This window comes from Manacus candei, unplaced genomic scaffold (assembly GCF_025592945.1).
Source record: "Manacus candei isolate 608988 ecotype Guabito, Panama unplaced genomic scaffold, ASM2559294v1 h1tg000124l, whole genome shotgun sequence".
Taxonomy (NCBI): Eukaryota; Metazoa; Chordata; class Aves; order Passeriformes; family Pipridae; genus Manacus; species Manacus candei.
Window position 1 is genome coordinate 1,182,840 of NW_026138172.1, and position 12,882 is coordinate 1,195,721.

The window sequence follows — 12,882 nt, forward strand, 5'->3', positions numbered from 1 at the left end:
CTTCAGACAAGAAAACCTTTGTACACAGGGTGGGAAGAGAGGAGGGGTGACCAGTCAGAAATAAAACAGACAGAAAGAGTACCTTCACCAGGAGTTCACCACGGCCATCCCAGTCAATCTGCAGGTGCTCCCCATAGGAAAGGCGAACTGAAGTCCTCACCACACGCTGGATACGGAGGGCACCTGAAGACAACCCCAGAGTGTGTCAGTCAGTCAAGGCAGGAGGTGATGTCTCATTGCCTGGGACAGCTGTGTCGTGCTGAAAGGGCCAACAGAGCAGGGGGCACACAGGCCCACCAAAGCCGGGGTGCCTGCAATGCCCACATCACGTTTCCCAAGCTTTGTGCCCCCTCAGCAGTTGACATCTGCATGAACTTGCCCACAGGCTCTGCTTCAGGGCACTAAGGGGCCCTAGCAGAGGATATATGTGCATTTTGCCAAACCTCAGGCATTAACTGTGACATTTTGCAAGATGTAGAGACAGGACAAGGGGGAATGGCTTCAAACTGACAGTAGGTTTAGATTGGGTTATGTGAAAAAATTCTTCCCTGGGAGGGTGGGGAGGCCCTGGCACAGGTTGCCCAGAGAAGCTGTGGCTGCCCCATCCCTGGGAGTGTTCAAGGTCGGGTTGGACAGGGCTTGGAGCAACGTGGTCTAGTGCAAGGTACCCCTGCCCATGGCAGAAGGGTTGGAATTGGATGGGCTTTAAGGCCCCTTCCAACCCAAATCCTTCTATGATTCCATGATTTCAAGCTTCTGGATAAAAAGTAATACTTTCAAAAAGAATAGACTGACAGTGGCTTTCACAAGTCTGATAAATGTAGACCAGCTTAATTCTCCTGATTTTAGAGGATCTGAGTCAACATGTGTTGGCTGCATAGAGAGAAGCTAAAATGACAGAGCCTGTAGAAGAGACTGCATGTGAGAATTTGGTACTAAATACACTTTTTGACTGACCTGGGCTAAGGCACAAAAGGAAACACTAGTAAGTAGGACTCTTTCAGTGGCTGGCCAGAGTCAGCCCATGAGAACACACCTTGTAGCAAAGGTATCTGTATGTCTTGTCCATTCAGTGAAACTCCTCCACCATGTTTCATTTTAATGATGCTGTTGTCCATATCCCGGATCCGGACAGAAGCTGAGCGAGTGCACACGGCATCAGGATCATCTGCACACTACAGAGAAGGGAAAATCTGCCTCAAGCTTTCACTTTATTGGTGACTCAGCCCCAGGCCCCCAGAAGGCATTTCAGCATCTAAATTTGGAGGTGTTGGGTGTCACAATGCTTTTATGGATCTGGTTTCTGCATCCCACAAACACTAGCCTGGCAGCCTCCCCTCCATTATCCCACTAATCATACACCAGGGAGCTCCCTGTCTCAGAGCCTGGAAAGCAATCTGTGGGTGCTACACCAGACCCCAGGGAGCAGCCCATGTCAATGACAAGCCCCCAGCTGTAGCAGGGGCAGGAAGGGGTGGAGATATCCTGGGGGGGAATGTCACTGCACTGACCCACATAGCCCATCAGCCTGGGAAACAGCTACAAAGTTCACACCACCCAAGACTTGTGTGGTATTTATTTTCCTGGCTGTGGGTTACACAGCTGAGGAACAAAGATTGCAGGGCCCCAGGTCTCCTCCCTGGTTTCGAAAGGGGAGTTTCAGTGGAAACCTGTTCTGCAGGTTCCCAAGCACAGATGATCTCAGAGCTGCACTATCAGAGCTTACTAATGCCCGACACAGATGTTGATGGTGTGTAGAACTGTCACAGCCCAGTTCTCCAAAGCTTGGGACTTCTCTGTTGCTGTAAAACAGACTGATACTCCCCTTCTCTCTTGTCAGTCTCCTGACTCCATCACACCTCTCCCTGCCTTCAGTTCCTCCATCCCCATCACCTTTCTTCCTCTCTGCTTCTTTCAGTGCCCTTTTCAGTCTCTGGCTTTCACCTATTCCCCATGGTCAATTAATCATGACCACATTAACCCTCCTGTGACACCGACCCAGGATCTCCATCCCTCTCTGCACTGGCCTGACTCCTTTTCCTGCCCCTCTCCAGCTGTCTCCACTCCTTGCCTCCAGCTGCCTCTCACACATCCATGGGGGGGGGGGGGATGGGGATGGCAAAGAAAGTCAGGAGCTGCTGACTGGCTACAAAAAAAATCACCAGACAATATGACTAAATGGAAAGCAACTCAAGGCACTGCTCTGCAAATGCACTCCCTTTGGTATCCAAGGAAATGTCCTTTCCCCACAGGCATTCCCCAGCGGCCAGGGTGCTTTGCAAGGGGTGAACCCTTGCCTGAGTTTGTTTGCTCAGCTGGCAAAGAGGTGGTGAGGGCCCATTCTCCAAACCTCCATCTCCAAGTAGGCTTCTGGGAATGTCAGCAAGGAGAATCAAAACACTTATTAACTAAGGAGAAAGACTGTTATTTAAACTAATTATTTCACAGGGAAATTGCTCCTGTTGGCCTGTGCATCTGCAATTCCTATCACGCTCTCCCAAGAGGATGTGCAGACGCTCCAGCCAGGCCGCTGTTACCTGCACGGTCTCAATGATCACAGAGAAGGAATTTTCCACGCAATCCTTGGCAAATAAGTACTGACAAATCCCGCTGAAGGTGAAATACTTGTTGTCAAAGCTTTTGAAGTGGGACTGGCCGGTGACAGAGCATTCTCCTGGAAAAGGCAAAGAGCCATTAATCACCCCCCCCCCCCCGTGCCAGTGGTGAGCAAAATCCTGCCTGGCCCCCACAAGCCACTGAGGGGGAAGAGTAGCCTGGTGGAACGGGTTGTACAAGGCCCAAGCTCCCTGCAGACCAGAAAGCACCAGCAAGATGCTTATCTCACTGTTTATTCCTGTAAGGCATTACCAGTAGTAACAGAGGCACCAACAACAGCTGGGGAATACAGCACAAATCGCACTCAGGAGTTGAAATCTGTGCCTATGGAAAAGCCTGTATAACATTTCAAATGGATGATCATGAGGACATCAGTGAAAAATGCCCTGGAAATTTATCACTGTCATCTCATGGTCACGAGCTCGTGGCAAACTAGGTCATACCTGGTACCTGAGATAGGTGCTGGTGGCACTAAACCATTTTAAACAGCAACCCACGCTCTGTCATGTAGGAACTATGTTACCCTCTCCTTACAACGGGGAAACTGAGGTACAGAGCGTGGAAGTACTAATGCCTAAGGCTGGCAAAGCTGGGAAACACACTCAGGATTATCCAGTATTAGTCATACACTGCATACAATTGGACATGTTGCCTCTTTTATCCATGTGCAGAAGCCTGTAACATCTTGACATTACATACTTTAAATCCAATTTTACTTAACCCAGTGGGGCACATCTGCATCCATGGAGCTGGCAACAGAGTGCAGGTGTCTTTACAGAGTTGAAAATTAAAATTCTTAACAAAATTTGTTGGACTCTCATGGCTGCTTTACTCTGAATCATTACCTCAATTAACTAGCATAAAAGTTAAAAAATAATTCTATAATTACAATAGCTACATCTAAAGTCCTTACAGAAAAATGTGGAAGTCTGGCAAGCTCACTCTTCCAATACAAAATGGGGTTACTTAAATATATCAACCTTTTAAGATGTTTTGGTAAGTTGTGGCTTTTCATTTCCAGGCAGTCAGTAATGCAGATGCCACAGCTGGGATCTAGTACCCTGTTATGCAAACACAGGGGGAAGCTCAACTTCAGAGTCAGTTAACTGGCTACCAGATGGGGAAAACAGATCTAAAGAAAACTAGGCCTAACCCACCATATTACAGTTTGATTTCCAGGGCATTCTCTGCAACTAGGAACCAACAGGACAGGTTTGCAGCTCGCAGAACTAGGGAACTGCTATCCAAGACAAGTCCCAGCCCTTTGGCATTGCTCCTGGAAGGGAAATTTCTTTCCTGAGGCAAAGTCTCTCCTTATGAGTCCCTCTGTCTGCTCCATTTGGTGTAATGCATCCCAGGAAATTTCCTGAAACCTACTACCTTCATAATTATTTCAATTATGATATCAGCTTGAGAGCTTCTTGCTAGTGCCAGCCAGCTTCTGCTGGTTGGCTGCCCTCCCTCCATTTGGGGACCCAGCTTTATCACCAAACTTACTGGTGCCAAACTGGGCAATTCCTTCCCACAGTATCAAAGCCATCTTTCCTAACAAACAAGTTGGTAAAAAAAAAAAATAATGGAACTACCTAGAGTTTATATAAGTACATAAACTTTCTGGACACATGATTATGATTTTAGAAATATTTGTGGTAACCAACCAACAATAAAAACATGCTGCAATATTGCTGCAAATAGAGACAAACTGCACAGGGAGCAATATAAATCTGGCTACTTTGGGAAGTTTTGCTGCCCTCCCATACTGTCTCAGCACAGTTTACTGTTGTTTGTAGGCACGTGTACAACAATGAACACCTCAAGCACAGGGCATAGCTCACTAAAAACATCATCTCTAGTTTGAACATTTGCACAGACCACCACCACCACCCCTTTTTTAAGTGCTGACTCGTGGAGGCAAGTGCTCTTTCAGTCTAAAGCAGGAGGAAATGGAGCATTGATGGGTCAGGCAAGCTTAATGTTTATAGAAAGACAGACTTTTTTATTGAGCATTTTAAGACTGTTGCAACGTTCCTAATTTGTGAGTATTGCACAGTCTTATTTGCTCTTTTCCTGTCCAGCCATAACCCCAGCCTCTCCTCACCCCTTCCACTCTGAGTTCCCCAAATCAAGGAGAATAATGAGTTGAAGGAGCCGTGCTGTCTCCCTGCAGATTTCTGCACACAATGCAAGAAGGGTCAGATGCTGCTTCAGGTCAACCAGGTGAACATGGTGGCCGAACATGGTGCAGGAACCAAGGCAGGGGTTGAGCCACAGGACTAGCAGGAGGAAATAATTTGCTGGCCAATGCACAACATGAAAAGCCACATTCTCCAGGCAGACAAAAATCTGGGACAGCAGCCATCAGTACCCATGAGTTTGGGAGGTGGAGGAAAAGGAGCAAGAGCACCTGCAGAGCTGCCTCTCCAGTCTGTCACCATCCATGGAAGGCAGGGCAGCCACCTTCTCCCTGGGGCTGTAGATCCTTCACCCACAACATGACCTTTGGGGCCCAAATCCTGGGGGTATTGAGTAATCCAATTTATTCTCAGTACTTCCAACTCTCCCATCAACACAAGTATGCTGATTCAAACAATCAATTTAGGAATTGTATCTGGTCAAAGAAACCTAGGAATGTTCCTCTACCTGAAAGCCAGTCCTCTGAATACACAGACCCTTATATCTTGGTAAATCAAGTAAATAAAAAAAGAACCATTCTTCTCACCAAACAGGATTTTTCATTGCTACACATAAACCATACAGCACAATGTCTGACTTGTCTCACGAGAGGAACCTACAAGAATGATCCCATCTGGATGCACTGGAGCAAGCAAGCAAGAACAAAGACAGATTCATCTTTTGTGTGGAAAAAAAACATATAAGTGGGATGTAAGTGGGAGAGATGTAGGCAAGGCTTGCTTGTCAAAACCTGAAAAGAGTAAAGCCAGCATACCTGGGCATTCCCCATTGCTGCAGAGCCAGGTGCCATGTCGACAAATGCTAGAAAACAAAAGGGCAAGTTAGACAAGAGGATGTGAATTCAAATCTTCTGTTGCAAATTTTTCCCAAACTACTGAAACACAGGTCCCTGTTCCAGGGAAGTTAGACCAGTCCCCAACATCCTCTCCATCTCCCATAACCTCATTTCTTAACGTATTCATCCCTTCTTACCATCATTTGACAGCAACTGTTGGTGATATGAATGGAAATGGTTGCAAAATTCAAGAACTTCTGATGTTCCCTGCCAAAGCTCTGTGTTTAATATATATATTCAGCTGTATTCCACTGATGTGGAATGCATTTTCAATGCAGTTCTCAAGGTATGTTCATCAATACAACAGAATCACGGGGGGGGGAAAAAGTTTGAAGGGACCTTTAGAAAAATCATATACTACAACCCCCAACTGAAAGAAGGCAATGTCAAAGGTATACCAGGTGGCTGAGGACCTTGTCCATTTGAGTTTAGAAATATCCAAGCTGAGGTCCCACAGACTCTTTGGGCAGCTGTCCCAGTGCAGCACCATCCAAGGGGAAGAATTTTTCCTTGTATCAATATCAAAACAGAATTCCCTCTACTGCAGCTTGTGTCCATGGCTTCATACTCCTCTGTTATTTGCCTCTGGGAAGAGTTTGGTCCAGTCTTCTTTACAGCCTGTCTTTAGGCAGTGACAGTCCCCTCATTGCTCTTTAAACAAATCTATTCCCCTTTGCTTCTCCTCACAGACTCCCCTGCTGCAATCACCTCCAGTGTCCTCCACAAGACTCCCTCCAGTCCACAGTCCTCTCTCTTGCATTGCTGGGCCCTGGCAATGCTACTCCTGTCATGTCCTCACGAGTCCATCACTGGAGAGCAATAATCCCTCTCCTCCAAGTCAGTCAGACTTCTGCTAAAGACTTGAAAACCATTTGTGGGGATTCAGTGTATTAAGGATAAATGCAGAGTCAATGGAATGATGTTCTCCACAGCAGTATCAAGTTTGAATAACAGGAAGCAAAAAAAAAAAATACAAACAATGAAAAAAAAATAGCCTGTCAGGCAGTACTCATCTCCCAAGAGCACTAAGTTTGAAGAATGTGGTCAAGCTCCAGAGAGCTCCAGGGAAAAAGACAAAATGCTAATGTCATGGTTCATGTTCTGTGACACGTGGTGCAGGTAATGAAAATGTTCTGATTAACAAAGATGATGCACAGACCACCTTTCTTCTGCATATCATGGTTTTCACTGAGTCCTCCTGTACTCTAATTGGAAACTTCTGAGTACAGAGTTGTCTGAACTCCTTCCACAAATGTGTCTACACTTTAAACAAAACCAGATCAGGAATATATTAGTCATTCCCCTTCCTTTCTTTAGACTGCTAGCCTTCCCCTTCAGGTTGGCATTCCTGAGTTAAGGAAAAATCATGGGCTATGCTAGGAAGACTCATTAGCTTTGTGATAAGTTCCAAGGACGTGCCTTAGGCTAACCCCTCTTGGAAAGAAATGGGGCTTAGAGGTTAAATAAATGTAGGAAGTCAAAACAAAGACACCACTGCTGACACTAACCAGACATGGGAACCTGCCGGTCAGTCTTATCCACAGGAAACAGGTAGTTCTGTCTGTTTGAAGGAGTGTGACCTCCACATTGTTCTATCAGATCAAATATCCCTTTAAAAGCAGAGCTGATTTTGCCTTTGTGAACAGCTCACTTCTTGGAAGGGGCTGACAATTCCAATAAGAGAGGCAAGTCCTTTGCCAATAAAAGGAAAATTTTAAAAAGTAGAGCGATTTCTAGAAAGATCATCCAAAACAGTAACCAGTGACCCGTGTGCAGTGACTCATCTATGGCAGCCACACCAGAACAACACAGAGTTTACCATGAGTTGCAGTCCTGGGAGATGGTGAAGCCAGGAGGATAATGTTTTCCAGAGTGGATGCAGGAGCACTCGGAGCTTTCAATGCAGTGTTCACCATCAAGGAGCAGCCCCTCTGGATAGGTTGGGTAGCATCAGATACATGTACCACACACACACAGGGACAGAAATGCAGATACAATTAGATTTTCTAGTTCTTCATATATTTTGGCAAGACTTCATGTGCATTATTATTCATACTTAATCACATACAGGAATAAAAAGGAATGAGGCTTGCCAAAAAGCCTCACAGGGGCTGCTGTCTGCTTTCCCTCTAGTGCTGCCTCTCCCTCAGATGTGCTGAGCAAACCATTTCTGGTGCTCCCAGTAAAGCTCTTTGCTTAGCAAGTCCCCAGGTCCAAAACACCTGACTGTTGGGAAAACTCTGCACTGACTGCAGTAAAGGGTGTCCAGATAGGTTTTGTGTTAGACATAAGAGGACCAAAGGGTAGGCAATGTAGGGAATGAAGAAACAAATCTGGATATCATGTCAGTCTAGCAGAGAGGCCTGAGAGAAAGAAACATCATGAGGAGCTGTGGAATCTCTTCTCAACTTCAGCAGCAGCAAAAAGCAAAAGGGCCAACTTCCCTTGAGGTTTCCATATTACACAACTGTAATTACCTGCTCTATATAGAGAGTACTTTATCTACAAAGACAAGTGGAGGCACAAAAGAGTTACAGGACTTGTCTGAGGTAGCACTACAAGCTAGAAAAAGAAGAAAGGACAAGTTTCTTTCTCTGCAATCCCTATATTGAGAGAGAGTTGAGATTCCTCCATTTTTAAAAGAGCTGCTGTAGCAAAACATTTTGTTTCTTGAAAACCTCTCTCCCTTCTCCTCGAAGGACTCCTTCCAATAGCCTGCAGAGACTTTGGCTCTTTTCCCTGGCAGCAGCAGTCACCACAGACAGCGAGACACAGGTAAGTGCCCTTTCTCCCATTCTTTCCATAGAGCTGCCTGGAAAGATCTTGGCTGCTTAGAAAATCCTTTCAGTGAGGGATATTCAAAAGAAGATCTGAGCATTTAAGAGATGCATGGCTCTCCAGAGAGCACAAGAAAACGGAATGCCTGCCTTTTATCCTGGCAATAGTAATTCCATTTACAGCAATTAAAGGAACTGTGAAGCATTTAAGGGAGGAAAAGACAAAAAAAAAAAAAGAAAAAGACATTTGTTGAACAGATCCTTCAGATCCTTTTTACACTTGGAGAACTAGAAGAAAGATAAGCAAAGGTATAATCCTCATCCTAAATCCCTCTAGCCATCTGCCAGATTCTCCTGGTTTTCTATTAAACTCAAATCAAGGTTCTTCCCTTTTGAGTGTGCCCTAAATAAAAGTTTTGAAACCCTGATTGTTATTTCTTTCCATGCAGTTCCATCTACCCATCTACTTGTTCCTCATGCCCTATGCCCTTCATGTGGAGCTCCTGCTTCTGTGCTCTTCAGTGTCTGTCCCCTTAGACCTTTCCTGTGCTGAACTGACCCGTGTGCCTACCAAGGGAAGAACACAGTGAGAGCCCTTGTGCAGCCAGTGGATTCATCTCCTTCAGCTCCTGCCAACACCCCCAGGAACTGCACAAAGGTAGCAGCCAGATCCTTCCCAACAAAATAAGCTCCTGTGTCTGGTTATATAATCTGTGACCCTCCATGGGCACCTTCCCAGGTCCTGCCACAGAGTGACAGCTTTGAACCTCCAGTAAGTAAGAGAGTGGCAGATAAATAGGAAACTACTAAGCTCTGAATGCAATGACTCCTCAAATGAGGCCGACATTGTCATTACTGCCTTGTTTTGGAAAGCAGATTATGATCTCTCTAAACCTCCATTGCACTTGGTATCTTGTACAGAAGGACAGTAAATACCTCCGTGCATTCACACCAAGTCCAGATTTGACAGGGTGAAAGGCAGAGACAGTCCTATTGAAAACAAACAAAACCAATGAAACCAAAAAACAGCCAAAAATCAGCTTGGTCTGGAAGCATGGGGAGCTTTGCAGCCAAGAATCAAACTCTCCCCCTGCAGTTAAGTACAACAGACAGAAGAGGAAGATTGTGGTGGTTGAGCTTCCCCCTTTAATCCAACCTCATCTCCCATATGAAAGATTCAATAATAAGTGAAATTATTCATCTGAAATCACAAAGATTTTTGAAATTATATTGTGAGCTCTACATGGACTGGTTTTTTGCAAGAAATTATTTCAGTATGTGCTCTGTTGTTTCTTCCTCTGTGTGCCTCTAACCAAAGCAATTCAGAAGGAATACATCAAGGATAAGCAGTCCCTCACCAAGAAATAAAGGCAATCCTAGAGTAGTAGTTGGTACTGATTTTCACAGAAACATTTACTTTTTAGCTGGGTCTGAAAAATGGCCCTTTCATGGAGTGAGCATACAGGCATTACAGAAACTGGTTTATTCTGGGCCTTGAGCACAGAAAACAGAAGTGTTTCTGATTTAAGAAAATTTAGGGGAAGACACAGCTCTCCTTCTTCTAATAAAATAGGTAGCATGACTGCCAAATGTTTCTCTTTAAATAACCCAGTAAAAAAATTACCAGGGCAGCTGCAGCCATCAACACATTGTCCATGACACACTTCATTGATATTCAGGCTCTGGCAGGTTTTGGTACATGGGGATACACATTCTTTATACTCCATGCCAACTGGACATCTTGGCCCTGAAACAAATAAAAGAAATTAGAAATGCAAATTCTTTAATAAATCTTAAATAAATAAATCCCTTAATTATCAAAGGCTGAACCATAGAGACATCAAAAAGGTCATATCCTCTCCAATCATTGATTCCTTTTTCAGAAGCAGGACCTTTAAGAAACATTTGATTTTCATTTTGCTGCAACACCATCACATGTCAGGTAGTGTAGTAGATACTTAAGACTTAATTTGTCTTCTAATAAATTGAGTCTTAATAGCTAAACCCAAGTGCATTAAGAACAATCAAACAATGGGGAGAAGTTTTGCAATAAGTCATTCGGACAAACAGTGTGTTCTGTACCTTTAAGCTATGCAGTTTGTGGAATTATACTCTTTGGTAAGACTCCTCCTTCCAGAGAACTGCCAGCACAGGATAACACCAATGCCATGGTACCTTCACTGCTGCCAGGCCATTATACAAGCACAGACTATAGCCATTCCTTCATTCCAGTGCACAGACACACCATACCCTTCAAGACTGTGTGGGCACGGAGTGGGAAGAAGAGATTACAGCCTGCCCTTTCCCATGAAATCCTCCATTGAAGGAGGTGGGAGGGTAATGGAGGAGTTGTCTTGCCCTTGGTGCCCTGGGCTTGGGCACCAGCTCACATTCATACAGTGTGCCCAGAACTAGAGCCATTCCCATACCTCCAACGTAACACCATCATCATCTCCTGAGGCAGCATAACAGCAGAGATGAAGGGTGATGGAAAATTAAGTTCCTGATGCAGTAGCAGGCCACTTCTCTTTTTCCTAACTCATTAAAAAAAACATGGCTTGCTAATTCAAAGGTTAGAAATGAGCTTTAGAGCTCCTGGGATCACAGAAAGGTTCATTTCACTTGTGGCTTTAATCAGACTTACAAACAGCCCCAGCAAAAATGGGTTCTCTGGATCACACCCTGAGCCAGGAGATGAGCCTTCATCAGATCCCTTTTATGTCCCAATGGAAAGGTAAACAAATACTGCTAGAACTCAGACTCTCCTTCGTGTGCAATCTCTATTCCTGGTGTACAGTCCCTCCAACAAGTGGTTGGCAGTATCTTCCTGCCCTAACCATCATCTGAAGGCACAGTTTTCTTCAGTGGTGGCCAGTGGCATAATGCCTTTACCAGAGAAGAAATTGTTGTCAGTACAAACAAGTCAGTTATTCCACAGAATCAATTTACATAAACATGCTGAGAAAATTGGGGGCTTTGTGTAATGAAAAGCTATGAGAAAAACATCCCAGTCAGTCTGTGCACTTCCCTGTTGCAAAATCTCAGCAGAGATAAAATCAGGACCTCTGACGAGAGCAAAACTGGGCTAATAAAGGCAGCAGTTCAAGATGCAATCAGGATCCCTCACCTAGACAAAAACTGGCTTAAAAAAGGCAACATCCCAATTTCAGTGTACTTGGTTGAAGCAAATAAAAGGTGAAACAATTGTTTTTATGGAAAAAAGGTTAGACAGCCTTTCACTAGATGCTGATTTACAAGTACCTGTTGAATAATGTCACATATTTGAACCATATGTGAAATAGCTCCTAAACATCCCAGTCTATACCTTTATGTACCAAATAAGTCTTCACAGACTTTGTAAATCAAGGTGGCACATGTTAACAGCTCAGGATCTTCTTTACAGAGGATTCAAACAATTCTCTCTTAGGGACAAAAACTTCTAGAACAAAGGCGGGGGATGGAGAGCTGAAGGAGATTGTAACCCTGAACCAACATCCTTAAAAAGCACTGGTTGCTTTTAGTTGCAGGACATAAATCTGCAAGACAGGCATGATCTTATTTGGGATAAGCAGCCTAGGAAGAATTCTGCCAGCTTACTGCATGAGCTCTCTTCAGGCCAGCCATCCAAAATCACCCCTTCGTGGGCACAGCTCCTTGCATAGTCCAGGAATGCTGGGCAGTGACAGTCCACGTGGGTGCAGGCACAGATGTCTCTCTCACAGAGACTGATGTAGGGCTCTGGATCTACTCGGTGGTGGCACCGGGAGAAGGTGGAAGATGTTCTCAGCAGCTGGCAGGCTTCCATGATGCCCTGCACAAGAATTGAGGAGCAAAGGTAGAAAGGAGAGAGAAAAAGAGACAAAATTACTTCCTATAATCTCAGGAAGAAGGTAGAAAACCCAGCTTTTCCAAACATGCTGTCAGCACTGCTGTTAAACAACATCACAGTTATTATTTAACACCACCATGCAGTTAATTACATCATAGTCAAGAGGTAATAGTGAATAATGTCCATTCCTTCACCACATCCACATGTACAGAGGTACATTAATACACTGATTATTCTAGAATAAGGTGTCACACAAGGGGTGTTTCACACAGAAACATGTCAGTCAGCCAGCAAATGGATGGAAGCATTCTACCTTCTTCAATCACAGAGCTCACAGAATATTCTGAGTTGGAAGGGACCCACAAGGATCACCAAGTCCAACTCTTAAGTGAATAGCCCACACAGGGGCAAAACCCACAACCTTGGCTTTATTGGCAACACATTTTAACCAGCTGAGCTAATCTCAGGGCCTGCTTTCCACCCAGCAAAGAATCAGATGGTGTCTGGTTTACCAGGAAAAGAGGAGCCTAGGACTGAGGTACAGAGGAAGAAAAATTACCAGGTCATCTTTTGAATAACGGTGGAACAGGGTAAGTTTTAGAGTGAAAGACTGAGCCTGACTTGAAATCCCA

At 44.7% G+C, this 12,882-nt stretch overlaps 1 protein-coding gene across 1 annotated transcript in view; it reads right to left on the minus strand.

Moving 5' to 3' along the window:
- Positions 1-12,882, minus strand: part of VWF (von Willebrand factor) — a 132,589-nt gene that overhangs the window by 99,795 nt on the left and 19,912 nt on the right. Inside the window, exons 7-13 of the mRNA XM_051770709.1 lie at positions 12,019-12,232; positions 10,046-10,168; positions 7,464-7,575; positions 5,564-5,610; positions 2,538-2,674; positions 1,037-1,175; positions 83-183 (exon numbers count right to left, since the gene is read on the minus strand). Coding sequence (XP_051626669.1) covers positions 83-183; positions 1,037-1,175; positions 2,538-2,674; positions 5,564-5,610; positions 7,464-7,575; positions 10,046-10,168; positions 12,019-12,232 — 873 coding nt within the window. The remainder of the gene's footprint in view (positions 1-82; positions 184-1,036; positions 1,176-2,537; positions 2,675-5,563; positions 5,611-7,463; positions 7,576-10,045; positions 10,169-12,018; positions 12,233-12,882) is intronic.